The sequence below is a fragment of the Herpailurus yagouaroundi genome, unplaced genomic scaffold (assembly GCF_014898765.1).
Source record: "Herpailurus yagouaroundi ecotype Mexico unplaced genomic scaffold, PumYag 182, whole genome shotgun sequence".
Classification (NCBI taxonomy): domain Eukaryota; kingdom Metazoa; phylum Chordata; class Mammalia; order Carnivora; family Felidae; genus Herpailurus; species Herpailurus yagouaroundi.
The window spans coordinates 37950261-37965784 of NW_024412413.1; the positions used below are offsets into that span (position 1 = coordinate 37950261).

The window sequence follows — 15524 nt, forward strand, 5'->3', positions numbered from 1 at the left end:
TTTGCTTTTAAATCCCACCCAGATGATTTAAAATTAAATGAATGAGGCACCAGAGGTGCCTGGGTGGTTCAGTCAGTTAAGAGTCTGACTTTGGCTCAGGTCATGATCTCAGGGTTCATGAGTATGAGCCCTGAATCGGGCTCTCTGCTGTCAGTGCATATCCCACTTAGGATACTTGGTCCCCCTCTCTCTCTGCCCCTGACCCACTTGCATGCGAGTGCTCTCTCTCTCTCTCTCTCTCTCTGTCTCTCTCTCTTTCTAAAATAAATAACGGGTACCTGGGTGGCTCAGTCAGTTAAGCAGTTGGCTCTTGATTTTGGCTCAGGTCATGATCTCAGGGTTGTGGGATCAAGCCCCCATTGGGCTCTGCAGTGAGTGTGGAGCCTTCTTAAGATTCTCTCTCTCCCTCTCTCTCTGCCCCTCCCCTACTCACTCTCTCCCTCTCTCTCTCAAAAGATAAATACATTTTAAAAGTTTTTTTTTAATTTTAAAAAAAGAACAAGTGGTACACACACACACACACACACACACACACACACACACACACACACATTGAAATGACCAAAGGAAAAAAAGAGAGACACAAATCAAGAAACAGACTCTTAATTGTAGAGAACAAACTGATGGTTACCAGAGCGGAGGGGTAGGAGGATGGGTGAAATAGGTGATAAGGATTGAAGAATACACTTAGGGTGCACTGAGTAATGCATAGAATTGTTGAATCACTGTATTGTACACCTGAAACTAATATAACACTGCATGTTAACTATGTTAGAATTAAAATTGAAAACTTAATATCCAAAAGAGAAATAGTCATCTCATAAAAACAGTGATGATTTGCTAATACCAACTAGAAGTTATTTCTGGTTAAGATTTTTCTTCTTTCTCAAACTAATTTCACCATTAAAAATGCCTCTTTTCTGGTTTCCTGACTGTTCACCAATCTCTCTTAAAGGAAGAGATCAAGTTACTTCATTTGCCAGTGCCCTGTTTGTTAATCTGTGCATCTATAGTTAGCTACTGAGAGCCTGGGTGGCTCAGGTGGTTAAGCATTTGTCTCTTGATACTGGCTCAGGCTGTGATCTCCTGGGATTGGGCCCTGCTGTCAGGCTCCAAGCTGAGTGTGGAGCCCTCTTGGGATTCTCTCTCTCCCTCTCTCCTGCCCCTCCCCTGCTCACGTTTTCTCTCTCTCTCTCACTCTCCCAAAATAAGTAAACTTTTAAAAAAATAAATTAAATAAATAAACATTTTTAAATTAAAAAAATAAATGAATTAGGTTCCAAAACTGAGAGAGAGAAAGATGGCTAGAAGAAAATCAGGTAAAGCTGTGACCTGGAATAGCAGCTTAAACTTCACTGTTAGTTAAATGTAAATGTCTTATCATAGGTCATTATGTTTAAGACTAAAAAAATCATACTCTGAGGGGGAAATAGGTAAAGGGTCACTTGGTAAATAATGGAAGGTCATTTAACATGTAGTTAATAAGGCGGCCTATGTTCATTGGTTGTATTCAAATAAGGGGGAAAATCATTTAGAACAAAAATCATTTTCCTTAGACAAAATTTGGAGGCTCAGAGCCCTAAGGCTGAGGAAAAACAACAACAACAACAAATTTCAATATGCTTAAGAGCAAATGTGGGAGGAAAGGAAGAGAGTAAGCGTTCTTTCGTTTGTCCCTTTATGAAGGAACAAGTCTGTGTACCTTGTGGATGAGCAGTTTGCCCTCTTTTGTGTTTTGCAGTAGTTTATCTGCCTCCCTTGAGCCAGAAAGCCTTGGGCTTGGCAGTTCCAATAGCAGCCAAGACTCTCTTCACAAAGCCCCCAAGAAGAAAGGAATCAAGTCTTCAATAGGACGTCTGTTTGGTAAAAAGGAAAAAGCCCGACTCGGGCAGCTCCGTAAGTGTGCATGAATTTGACAACTTCCACTGCGACTCATTTTGGTCATTTGTGAGGGTCTGTCTAGTTTTCATTTCATTTCTCATCTCTGCATTTTTCTTTTGCCTACCTGACACACTTCCTTTTTCAGTCAGCTCTGTAAATTCAATTTAGCTGAATAATGTTTGACAAAACTTACAAGGGAAGAATATTATAAAACATCCAATCCTTTTGATTCCTCTGTGAATAACAATAGCTAGACATTATTTAGGACTGACTCTGATAGACACAAGATCCCTACGAGACAAGTGTTATTACTGTTGTTCTTATTTATCGATGAGTAAACAATGTCTTAGTAATTTACAGAACTGAAATATTCATCTTAGTGTCAATGTTTAAAACCACTGAGTATACTGCCGCTTAAAACACAGATGTATATAAATGGTTTTCTGTTGAAAAAATTGAGATGCCTACAAAAAATCCATAATAACTTTTTAACCAAAATAAAGAATTGTGATATTCAGGCCAAAAAAGTACAGGTTTCTTTATTTAAAGCTATCACAGCTTTCCACAGAATAAACTCTACAGTATGTAAGTGGGAGGACAGAGGAAGGAATAGGGCAGTAGGGATTGTGTTAGTTATTGTTGGACACTAATGGAATAAAAATATAGATCAGTACAGGGGCGCCTGGGTGGCTCAGTCGGTTAAGCATCCGAGTCTTGATTTCTGCTCAGGTCAGAATCTCACAGTTTGATTTGTGAAAGTGAGACCGTGTCTGGCTCTGTGCTCTCAGCGCTTGGGATTCTCTCTCTCCCTGTCTCTCTCTGCCCCTCCATAGCTCACGCTTTCTCTCTCTCTCAAAATACATAAATAAACTTTATATATAAAATACATAAGTAAACTTTATATATATGTGTATATACACACATATGTATATATGTATACACACATGTGTATACATACGTGTGTATATGTGTGTGTGTGTGTGTGTGTGTATATATATATACATATATATATATATATGTATATGAGCCTGGGTAGCTCAATTCATTAAGTGTCCAACTCTTGATTTTGGCTCAATTCATGATCTCATGGTTCATAGGTTCGAGACCCACATCAGGGGCTGCACTAACAGTGCAGAGCCTGTTTCAGATTCTCTCTCTTTTCCTCTCTTGGCCCTTCCCCTACTTGTGTGCTCTCTCTCTCTCTCTCTATCAAAATAAATAAATAAACTTTAAAAGAGATAGGTACATACATACATACATACATACATACATACATCAGTACATTTGAAATGACCCTAGGTAAATATACACTTGGCTTGTGTGTGTGTGTGTGTGTGTGTGTGTGTGTGTGTGTGTGTCTTCCTATATTTTTTCTTCTGAAATCTCTTTTCATCACATTGGTTATTGTGATTGCATCTTCTTTTTTCTATCTTTTCTTATTTAACGTAGAAATATAGTTAATCTATTGAAAAAATATTTAGCTCCTTCCTCCAATGGTGAATGCTGAACAGAATGATACAAATCTCTTAGCACTTTCTTTAGTTTCCCAAATAAAGGAATGATTACTTACAAGTAATGCTCCAACTTCCTGGCTGACTTTCCTGTCCTGGCACTGAAAGAATTTCCGAGAGCAATATTTATGTTTGCAGAGGTACAAATGTATATTCAAAAGTGCCTTTGTAAAATCCACACAAAGTATCAGAAGCCATGAAAAACTAATGTCCAGACAGCTGTGTGATTAAATGTTACTCAACAGATGAATTAAATCCTCTTTGGACTTCTGTTTCTCAGGAAAGGAACTCCTAAGGCTATAAAAAAATTATTGCATAAGGAAAGAAGATAGAAGACGATTATTTTTTGGATATAAAATGTGCGTGTCAAGGCATTGTTTTAATTTCTTGTTTGATAACTATTTATATTCTTACCAAATTATTTGTCATTTCCAATATATTGCAGTATAATTAACAATAGTGTAGGTAGTTATTTTAAACTATTTTCTAACATAGTAATCATTTTATTTACTCCTATTTAAACATATATATTCATTTGGGGATCTATAATTTACTTTTCCCTTTTAAAATATATTCCATTGCCTTTCTCTTTTGGATTTTTTCTATTTTATTTTAAATTTAATTTTGATGAAGAGTTACTGAATCATTAGAAATTTTGCCAACAATATTCTGTCAAAATCAAGGTATCCAAAATATAATTTAAAGTCTAGAAAAATATACATTCTTCTTGAAACCTAGCCTTTCTAACCTATTTTTAGTAACTTTGTCTTCTCTATGTCATACCAGTTATAAAGTGAATCAGTGATCAACTCCATCCAAATCAGAAACTAGCAATATTATTCATGATCATACCATCACCCTGGGAAGATTTCTGAGCTCTGAGCGATTTTGTTTTACCCTGAAGAACAAAAAAGTTACCACATAAACAAAACCAGAGTCGAAATCACGCTAAGGACTGCAATACTGATGAGGAAGACAGTTACAAATATCTACTCCTCTGGAGCTACGTAGAAGCTATATTGAAGGTGAATCAAAGCTCCTGGAGAAACCCAACAGGCTTGGGAATTTGAGGGAAGAAAAAGAACACACAGATAATCCCAAATCATTTACGTCTTCCTATGTTGAGTGAATAAACATATATTGAAACACTTTTAAGTTTAGAGTACCAACCATGAGCCTTAGTAAAATGGCTACAGCATAACTGTTGGCATCAAGGAGCTTTCAAATTAGTAGGATAGAGTACATAAGCATATACAACCTTTTATTTAAAACAAAACAAAACTTCAACGTATTTCTGACCCAGATAAAAATTTACCTGCTACATTGTCTATCCTACCAGCATAGCTAGGGAAAAGGGGTTTGAACCCCACAATCTATGATTATACATCAATTATTGGAACCCTGATGGGCTTGCCTTTTAATTTTATCTGAAGGCATTAACCTATTTTGAAGCAAAACAAATTAAACTGTGTTAAAAAGAACTATATCAGATGACACTCATTTTTTTTTTCTTTGACAAAGTTACTCTGGAAGAGAATAGGCAGGGCAGTGGATGAGCTGTGACTCATGGCATCCCTGTGGACAAGACGTCAAAATGAGGCCTAGGTGATGGAAAAATGCAGTGAGGTTTGTAACTGGTTGAATAGTCCTCCTGTTACGGTGCTAATAAGTAGAATGATGACCCCTTGGATCAAGGGTTTCTAATGGCCTAATTAAGACTCACTCTGTCCTTGGTAAATACATCCCTAGTCACTGTATGTGAATATTTCAATAGCACAGGTATCTGATTTTGGGATTATTGATATGGATAGGAAACACAAATGGAAAAAAAAAAAAAAGGTGTTATTTCTAAAGACTGTCTCAAAAACTGAGTTATGGAGGGTCCAAAATCTCTCTCTCTGTGATCTTACCACATTCTTTGGCTTACTACCTGGGGAAGCACCAGCTTTCCCAGGTCATCAGAGAACTCCAATTATAATGACTATAAAGAAAAAAAGAACAGAATGCACATGACCATCCTAGCTGATGTTAACAATTAATGTTAAGTATAAAGAAAAGAGGCCACTGGGGTGCCTGGGTGGCTCAGTCAGTTAAGTGTCTGACTTCGGCTCTGGTCATGATCTCACAGTTTGTTAGTTCAAGCCCCACGTCAGGCTCTGTGCTCAGAGCCTGGAGACTGCTTCGGATTCTGTGTCTCCGTCACTCTCTGCCTGTCCCTCCCTCTCAAAAATAAAATAAACATTAAAAAAATTTAGGGAAAGAAGCCATTGACAGGCATTGTAAGAGAGGGCAACACAAATCAAAGACAAAGAGATTTTCAAGAATGGAGACTTGATCCAATAGAACCAAATGAGACAAATCTATGAAAAACAGAACAGTAAAAAAGAAAAAAATAGATTAAATTTGAACAGGCAATGTACCCAGTTATTGCTGTACAAAATACATGTATCACTAAGTAAAAATACACAAATACATAATTAAATACAGAAATAAATAAAAGGTACTCTTGTGAATTTCCTTTAAATTAATATGAGAGGCTATACATCTCCAAGAGATTTTTTTTTTTTTTTTTTTTTGCCTACTACATTGTAATTCTGTTTCCTTTATGGTCATCTGACAGATTGTATTATAGTTGCCTGAACTCCTTGACAATAATCAACATAATAAAGAAAATAACTTCATAATGACGAAAACAGCATCAACATTGCACCAGGATTATTTGGCAAGCATATTTCTACACATAAAATTTGAGTGACTTGTGCTGGCCTTTACTCCCAAATTTAGATTGTTCCTAGATGCTATGGAGCCAACAGATACAATGTAAATTCCACAAAGTATCTATTAAAGATGACTCATACTCTGCATGGTGAAAGGGCCTTTTGTGAAGAAAACACTATTTAGCTTCAATTATGAGAGCGTTTATCACATACCCTTTTTGAGCCAGGCCCTGTGTCTAGGTGCATTTTTTAGAGAGCTAATGGAGTAACTGATATAGAGCAATGAAGTAACCATTTACAAACTCAAAGTGTGTTTAAATCCAACTGAATTCTATGGCTTTAATACTGAAGAGAGATCAGATGAAAAAGTTGAAATCACCAATGGGCAACAGATTGCAGTCTTAATCTCTCTGGAGTGAGAAATCCCTTTTTAAGTCCATTTGTCTATTGGACAAATGAAGAGGCACAGACTTTGCAATGTGGGTTTTGGCTAGAAATTCCTACAGACTTGTACCTCAAGGGCCAACATGAAATAAGTTATTTTGAGTGGAATCAAAGGACCAAGCAACATAGAGATATTTGCCCTCACAGTCTGGATGAACAGAAGGCTCCAACCAGTACCATTCATAGATCCAGGTATATGAGAGTCCTTTACTGAACTCCTTGACCTGGGTCTTAGGAAGCCTCATACTTTGCAGTACTTTCCTTGGAATTTTCTATCATCCCTCTCTGTTGCCTGGGAGAGACTGGGGCTGGCAGTGCTATCTGGGCAGGACTCTTAGCCAAGATTCGTACCTGTGTGGGTCCAATCACTGAAGGCACTGTTTTTTTGTTTTTGTTTTTTTTTAATCATTCAGACCCCAGGACAAAACAGGGAGGCAAGTGCCATCCAGGCATGGTGTCTGATCCAACCAAACCATGTGGATTTGAGTCTCTGTTGCTTCCCTTCAGAGTGTATGCTCTCTACCTCATGCTTGGGGTCAACCAGATATCCCAGGGAGCCCAGAGACTTAGAGCCATGAGGTTGTTCTGGGCCACTGGCCTAACTCTGTTTCCAAGAAGGTGATCTGACAAGTGAACCACTCACTCCTGCTCTCTAGAATGATATTGTATGACATTGGACCACCAGATCCTTGTCCTGCTGATTTGGGGTTACTCAAGATGTTTATGTAGAAAGGGAGCTAGAAAAAAAATACTTTAGTGGAACACTCACATCCCACTGGTGGTCCTGTGTCCAACAATTCCAACTCCTCAAAGACCTTGACAAAGTAAGAGTGATAGTGATGGCCCAGAGAACTTCATTGAAGATGAGGATTTGGGCTTGGTGTTTGCATGCACAACTACAAGGTGGACATTGAAAAGTGATAAGCAGTTTATTATCTGAGTAATCCTCTGAATCATGAAACTCAAACCTTGTATTCCTGAATACCTCATGCCATGAGAGGGTGGAGCTAATGATATTCTCTTCATATTCTTAAAAGACCTCCTGGAGAGTGAGCAACCCCCCAGATTCCCACAGGCTAATGTTTCATATCAGGGGCACTCCTGCCATTTTAAAGACACATTAGAGGATTTTCTTCTCATTGAAGAATGCTTAGAATCCTTGTTCCCTGCCCACTATATATCAGTTGCCCTTTGCAGTCACTGTGACATCTGAATATGCGCCTCTCTCCTCCAACCAACATACACAAATACTCATATTTCTTATGGAGATTGGTACAGTCTCCAGTTTACAACCACCGAGATATATAGAGCTGTGCAACAAAAATGTAACTCAAGCCACAAATGTGAATCCCAGATATAACATTACGAAAAGTAAAAGGAGACCAGTGAGATAAATTTCAATAATTATTTGTCTATATATCAGAAGTATTTCAACATGTAATCAATATAAAGTTATTGATTAGATATCTTATATTCTTTCTTTTAACACTACATTTTCAAAATCATATGTGTATTTCATACTTGCAACACTTAATTTGGACTAGCCACATTTCAAGTGTTTCATAGCCATGTGTGACTAGTAAATAAAATATTGGTATAGATGAATAGGTAGACATTCTTAAAACCCACACAGCCATATGAACCCACTACCAGCTGGGCAATAATGAGGCAGACTCTCTACAGATTGGGATGATCATTCATAAAGTAAGAGTTCATAAGCTGGTTTGGCTGACATCATCCTTACCAGAACCTGAAAATTCTTCTATGAAAGAAGGTTCTCACCCAGAAATGTTTTAGCTGGGCTAAAACAAATGCACATGACTAGACTTTTGCTCCTGCTTAAGGGTACTGTCCTACATGTGATGCTTAAAAATAATTGTACCTACTATGGCAATAAGTTTCATTTTCAAAATTTTTTTTTCAACGTTTATTTATTTTTGGGACAGAGAGAGACAGAGCATGAACGGGGGAGGGGCAGAGAGAGAGGGAGACACAGAATCGGAAACAGGCTCCAGGCTCTGAGCCATCAGCCCAGAGCCCGACGCGGGGCTCGAACTCACGGACCGTGAGATCGTGACCTGGCTGAAGTCGGAGGCTTAACCGACTGCGCCACCCAGGCGCCCCGATAAGTTTCATTTTCTATTGGCATTTTGAAGTAGGGTGTAGCCATAATTCTCTATTAAGTGCTCTATTCAAAGGATATTAGATTTTGAAGTATTCAGAGTATTTCCAAACTCCTCATGCTTTTTATTTTTATGGTTTTATTTATGGGAAACAATTCTAATATCTATTTTCCTGGGTCTAGCTTTGACTCTCAATATTCTTCTAGAACTTTCTTTGTTTCTCTCCCAGAGCTTTTAATTTTTTTTAATGTTATTTTTGCTAATTAAAATGTTGGGTTCTTAAAAACATTTAAATGATAATTTATATGTTCTTCTTTGCTCGGAAAAATATAAAAAGGCTGATTCATATAACCACTTCGTGGATGAAGTGTATCATTGTTTACTTAATGGGTCTACTTCATCAATCTCTGTGTCCCCATCTGATCAAGAATTTCGTAACTTTTATGTGAATCATTCATTTTAGTTTTCACTTCAAGAAAACAATTTTCTTGTTACTTGCAGACTGTGAATAATAATTTCTAGATATACAATAAGGCAAGTACACCAATGAGAGAAATAAAATATTCACACGCCGTGAATAAATGGAAAATCCCACATTTAAAAATGAACCCCAAGAGTCCTTCAGTCAGCTAGTGGATGACTTTCCTAATGGTACCACCAATGAAATTCTTTCATAATAAAAAAATTTTTAAGTATTAATTGCACATGTGCATAATTGAATAAAGTAAATGTTTGTCCCTGAACTCAAAAGTATTGATTAGATCTAGACAGCAGTCAGTGTGTTTTCAATTAAAGAGGATTGTGTTACAATGATATAGTTCAGTAACAGAGTTACTAGGCTATGAGATTAACATTTATACCAATGCTCCAGAATTAATAGCATTGAGTATTATAAATTGTTTGCTAAAATAAATTATGAAAAACAGTAACAATAAAATTTTTCACTGACACTTTAGTAAGATATTACTTTTCACTAGAGAAACCATAACTTGGTCAAGCCCTGCAAATGTGAAGTCAGGAAATTACAGTGGCAGAATAGTAAAATTATCTTTAATAATTTTATTTATTGACATATTGGTTACATTTGTGTGGGTAGTAGTAGTAGCCTTTGTAAGAGTTGGTATTAGCTTAATTCTTTCTACCTAATCTTGAGCTTAACTGGAATTGAAATCCCTTCCATTTAAAAAATATGTGTACTTTGGGGCGCCTGGGTGGCTCAGTCGGTTAAGCGTCCGACTTTGGCTCAGGTCATGATCTCACAGCCCGTGAGTTTGAGACCCGTGTCGGGCTCTGTGCTGACAGCTCGGAGGCTGGAGCCTGCTTCAGATTCTGTGTCTCCCTCTCTCTGACCCTCCCCCATTCATGCTCTGTCTCTCTCTGTCTCAAAAATAAACATAAAAAAAATTTGAAAATGTGTACTTTAACCCACTTAAAAATAGTGAACATTTTTTCACTTACCTTGACTTCATGTTTTTTGCATATGGTAAATACCAAAAAGAAAACAGAGTCCAGGATTAAGTTCTCATTTTTCAAGTGTAACTAAGAATTTATGAATTACCTATATGTTTATGGATCCTGGATGAAATAATTGCATTGTGAAATATGTAATTCTATTTGATGCCCAACATACTTTTCTTTCCTCTTCCTTTCCTTTCAAGGTTATGTATATTGCATATTTTTCAGCACCAATAAAAATGACGCTATACCAAATAATTAGTGGCTTGCTGGGATAAGAACCATTCTTACCAAGATTTTTTGAAGATATAGGTTTTTTTTTTTCAGATATAATTATGAAATTTACAAAACAAAAGTAACCTGCCAGAACATATGAAGTTCTGGAAGTAAGGCATATACTGAAGGATAAAGGAGTCAGCCAGGTGAGGAAAAGCGGGTGCCAGAAGGAGGATATGCAAACTCTTTAGACGTCAGCAAATACTTATATAGTCTCTTGACTTAGAATTGAAGACATGCACCCGATTGTGTTCATTGGGCTATCATTTATCCCATTTTACATCAAATATGTCAAATTTCAAATATTGAAAACAAATTTCATGCACTACACAGATATGTGCTCTTCTTTTTCATAAGAAGAAAAAGAGACCTTGAAACTTGTATATTCCATGGAGTGTATATTCCATAGATTATGTATTATGTCGAGGTGGTATGAATAGTAGGTCAGTCGTTACCTTTTCTTTTCATTCTCTCAGTGTACGTTCATTTATGTACCCATGCCATTTTATGCATGTTGGTTTGGCAGTATAAGGACGATTCAAAAAAGAAAAAGAATTCGTGATACTGAGCAGTTGAACAAACAACTTTTAAAAATTTATTTTCAGAATTGACCCAGTGTATCCAACCTAACATGAATAGTTACTTTTTCACAGGAGGCTTTATGGAGACTGAAGCTGCTGCTCAGGAGTCCCTGGGGTTAGGCAAACTTGGAACTCAAGCTGAGAAGGATAGAAGGCTGAAGAAAAAGTAGGTTTGGAGATTTTCTTCCTCTATTTTCTAACTTGCACTTACTCTTTATCATTTGTGGGGGAGTTAAAAAGACAGTCATTGGAAACAATAGACTAAGGCCATTGTTGTTCTAGTATTCCCTAAAACTATTCAATTCTGGAGTTTTCTGGTTCTGCTGAGCTACGGTTTGAAATAGATGTACACATCTCTGACCTGTAGTAGAAATCAACAGTTTCTTCTAAGAGACCAATGCATTGATTGCAAAAATCATATATATTTAAAATATTTAAATGTAGCCTTGTAAGTAATGTGATAATCTATTTGATGTGAAATTCAGGGCTGAATTGGTATGATAAAAAGGGAATGTATACTATCCAACTTCGTGTTTCCTCTGACAATTAAAGTATCTCCTCTTATACAGGAGTATTTAAAAGAATATTTCCCTGACTGATTGAACATAATTTATTTTAGACCCAGAGCAGATTGTTTTGCATCTGGCAGGAAATTATAGTGTATCTTTTCATTCATATATATAATATGGAACATTTAAATGACTTTCAAAATTGGCAAATGTTGAGTCTCAGCAGCTGTTAGAAAGCTAGTGGGGTCCATAAGTAACATATTTTTAAAATACAAAGTAACATCTTTCGGTGATGAACTAGTACCTATAGAACATGTTCTTTAAAAACCAAAGGATTTCTCTCTTCCAGAATCTATTGGTGGGTTACTTCTTTTCCGCTCCTCCTTCTCATATATTTTATATTTATATTGTGTTTGTAGTTTTTATGTTTACTTTCTTTCCTATGAAATAATATTCATTTCTCTAGTCATCATTATTGTAGCAGATATGCTCATGGGGTTATAGTATTCAGTGTAATCAACTGACTTCATATTTTGCCTTCTCATTTGCTTTACAGATGTTTACTAATAATGAGGAAATACAGACTTGCAAGTTGTAGAAAAGCTCACTAGCCTAATTATTTCACTAATTTTCTACATAGTCCATAATACATATCCAATGTATAAGTATATCCAATATATATATATATTATATTGATATACACATATATATCCAAATTTAATAGAAATACTGTGCAGAAAAAATTACCTTGAGAAGATTATTTCTTGAATATAGCCAACTGCTCGGTGTTATTCAATACTAGTAGACATTTCTTTTTTCATTACTGATCACTGAATGTATAATTAAATATTATTACAATCTGTTTGAAATGTCTTACCTTTATTTATTACTATCAAGGAATTTTTTATTCAATTTTTTGCCTCTTTATTGAGAAACCATTCTTCTAAAAAAATCTTCTTTTGATAAAGTCTTTACAATTTATTTCAAGTGTAAAGAACTTTCAATTTTATTTATTCAAAATTACTTTAAGTCTAAAGGAATAAGAGTGATTAAAGCCCAGCCTGGATAATGAACTTGTTTTATTTCACTTAAAGGTTAATTTTCATTTCTCCTATAATGAAATACTTACATATAATGGCAATTTGGCCTGTTTTCACATTGCATGCAAGGATGATATTGAGGCAAACAACATAGTTCATTGGTTGTTTATGGAACCAAATTAAATGTCCTTTTCAACAGCCACTAAAATTAAACATTCCAATTATGCAGGATTTAAACAATAATATATTTACATTTTATCTCTTTCTGTTGGATTGACTTAATGTTAACTTTATGGAATTATTTCCCAAATCCTGACTACCCTCATAGTCAGAAACCAGTTTTAATTCTGGACTTAGTTTGAAGATTTTACTGTACTTGATTTTTGAGTGTTATTTTGCAATATGTTTTGTCAAAATATAATTTTACAATGTGTTAAATAAAATACTGGCCTTTAATATTAAGAAGAATATTAAGAAAATTCTATAATATAATAATAACATTTCTCAGTACAATTATTTCTTATAGAATAATAGTATTTGGGTTAAAATGGATCCAACAAGACAAGGCAGAGTTGATTAATGGAAGGACAGGAGTATTTCTGGTATTATTGATTATTCCATGTGTATAAATATGTAACCAGTATTTATGAGATGTATGTAAGTGCTAATACTTATTCAGGACTTGGATGACACTATGCCTTAGTTTCTGGATTACCAAAATCTCATCTAATGAGTTTTATAAGCTAGACAAAATAAATTATTTCACGTTTATTAGTCTTTCAAGATGGAGGAAAAAATCAAATACATTTTATTGAAAAATAAACAAAAGCAAAAATGAGGTAATTTCTTTCAAAATTTTGAACAATTAGAGTTTATGTGCATAGTCGCAATGACTGTGGCTTCCTGCCAATTGTTTATCTACATTCTATCCATTGACCAAGCCAAATGATGTTTCTAGCATGAAGTCTAGCATGAAGGTCTAGCATTAACTTAGACCTATGTTCACTGCCCCAAAATTCCTATCAGAGCTTCCTTAGTCTCAATGGTAATAAGCAGAGCTGAATAAAAATCTTATTTTCAACTTTACTAGCGTATCAGGTACCTACAGTTGACAATCTGTGAATTTAAATTTAATTGAGAGAAATCTTATCTAAAGAAGTTATGACACATTTTTTTTTAAAAAAACCCATATGTGGGAGATACTTACAGAGAACAGCATGCAAGATAGTCCAGATTCTTGCAAAGTTCAGAAATTTGTAATGTTGGCATTCTCAAACAAAGGTCTAATTTGAGGCACATTTGCGATCCAGTATATTCAACATACATAGGTTAAGACAGCTTACTGGCTCTGTGTCCCTACTTCCTTCTTTTACTTTGCTTTGTGATGTAGGCATTTGTTTTTCTTATATTTCTAGTTATTTCCCTATGATCAGAAATAGGAATAGGACAATACTGGATCTGCGAAAGCACCCACTTTCAAGAAAATCTTGCCAACCTTTCCCTTCTTGATTTGGGTGACCTGAGTTATCACTCAGGTGCTATCCCATCAGAACACAGTCTCACCTAGGCCTGAAGTTGATCTACTATTGTTCTGCCTGGTTTGCTTTTACTATGCCTTGTCTTTACTACACTTTCCTTTAAAGCTTTAATTGCATCCATTGTTCCAGCAGGTTGATAGAGGGTACAGTTAATACCTACAATGATTGTGTCAAGCTGAAACTCATCTAGTAATTCCTTGAGTACTTCACATTAATTTCTCTGGTCTTCCCCATTAAAATTTGACCAGTTTTTCTATAGCCTCATGGTATAGCTCTCCTAATCTTTAAGCATTGAGTCACGTAGTACTCTCAATATGTTCTCTTCATATTAAAACTGTGATTCTTGTAGTTTTCTTGATGTGGGCTGCTTCCGGAGTGTCACTGCTCTCTGAGATCTTGTCCATCATCCTTTGTTTGATTTCAGTGGACTCCAAGCACCTTCTCTGACTCAACACATACTAAATGGCATTACCATTTCTAAAATTCACATTATGAGCAACTAGACCTGAGAATTCCACCTCTTCCCTTTTGTAACTGTCACCCTGATATTTAAGAACTTGTTTCCCTTTCTTAGCTCTCCAGCTAATGTTTTAATCTAAGACCTACAGCTACTTGCTCAAAGTGGCCAACTGAAGCCAGCCACGCAAATACAAAAGGTAATTGTGTGGCATGATAGAAACTGTTGCAAGGTCACAAACTTACATGGTCTGGCTCATAAAAACCTGAATTTCTTTTTATTGTTTTCTCTGAGCATAATATTTTTATTGAAGTATAATTAACATAAAATATTATATTAGTTTCAGGTGTACAACATATTCCAAGTTGAGAATCTATTTGATGATAGACAAAGGAGTCAGGCAATTAGAGATCAAAATGTCAGCTTTATCACCAATCAAATGGTTAGAATATGACTTAAGTATATGGCAAAAAAGGGGTGGTTTCCTAAAACTGAACCCCAAAATTCAACAAATTTACCTGACACAGAAAAATCTGGGTTGTCACAGACTTGCAAGGTGTACAAATATAATCCCCACTTCTCCTTGAAAATAGCATCTACAATATTGCGATTTTGTAAATGTGTCCCTCTAGAATCAAGGACTATAAACTTCTTCTTGCCTCTAGTTATATCTAATGTCAATTAGTTGTCACTTTTGTATATAACATGTAGGGCTTCTTCTCTCTCTCTCTGAACATGTTAAGATTTTTCTCTTCGGGGTTCAGAAATATCATAAGCATGTTTCCATTCAAATATTTTTTGTTTCATATTTTTACTTTATAGTTGCAATCTGGAGACTTGTTAACCTGAACTGTTTTACATGTACTGACTTTTAAAAATTTCATATTTAGGCTCAACTTTACTTCCAAGAAGCTTATTTTTAGAGACTTATGAGATTAAAGATGAACTTGTTTGTTTCAATAGCAATGTACCTAATTCTCATGACAGTCTTT

General features: G+C 35.6%; 1 protein-coding gene across 20 annotated transcripts in view; it reads left to right on the plus strand.

The window, feature by feature from the left end:
- PPFIA2 (PPFI scaffold protein A2) overlaps positions 1–15524 on the plus strand; it is a 478162-nt gene that overhangs the window by 406010 nt on the left and 56628 nt on the right. For all 20 annotated transcript variants that reach the window (XM_040491314.1, XM_040491316.1, XM_040491319.1 and 17 more), the window contains 2 exons: positions 1742–1896; positions 11061–11154. In XM_040491314.1, coding sequence (XP_040347248.1) covers positions 1742–1896; positions 11061–11154 — 249 coding nt within the window. The remainder of the gene's footprint in view (positions 1–1741; positions 1897–11060; positions 11155–15524) is intronic.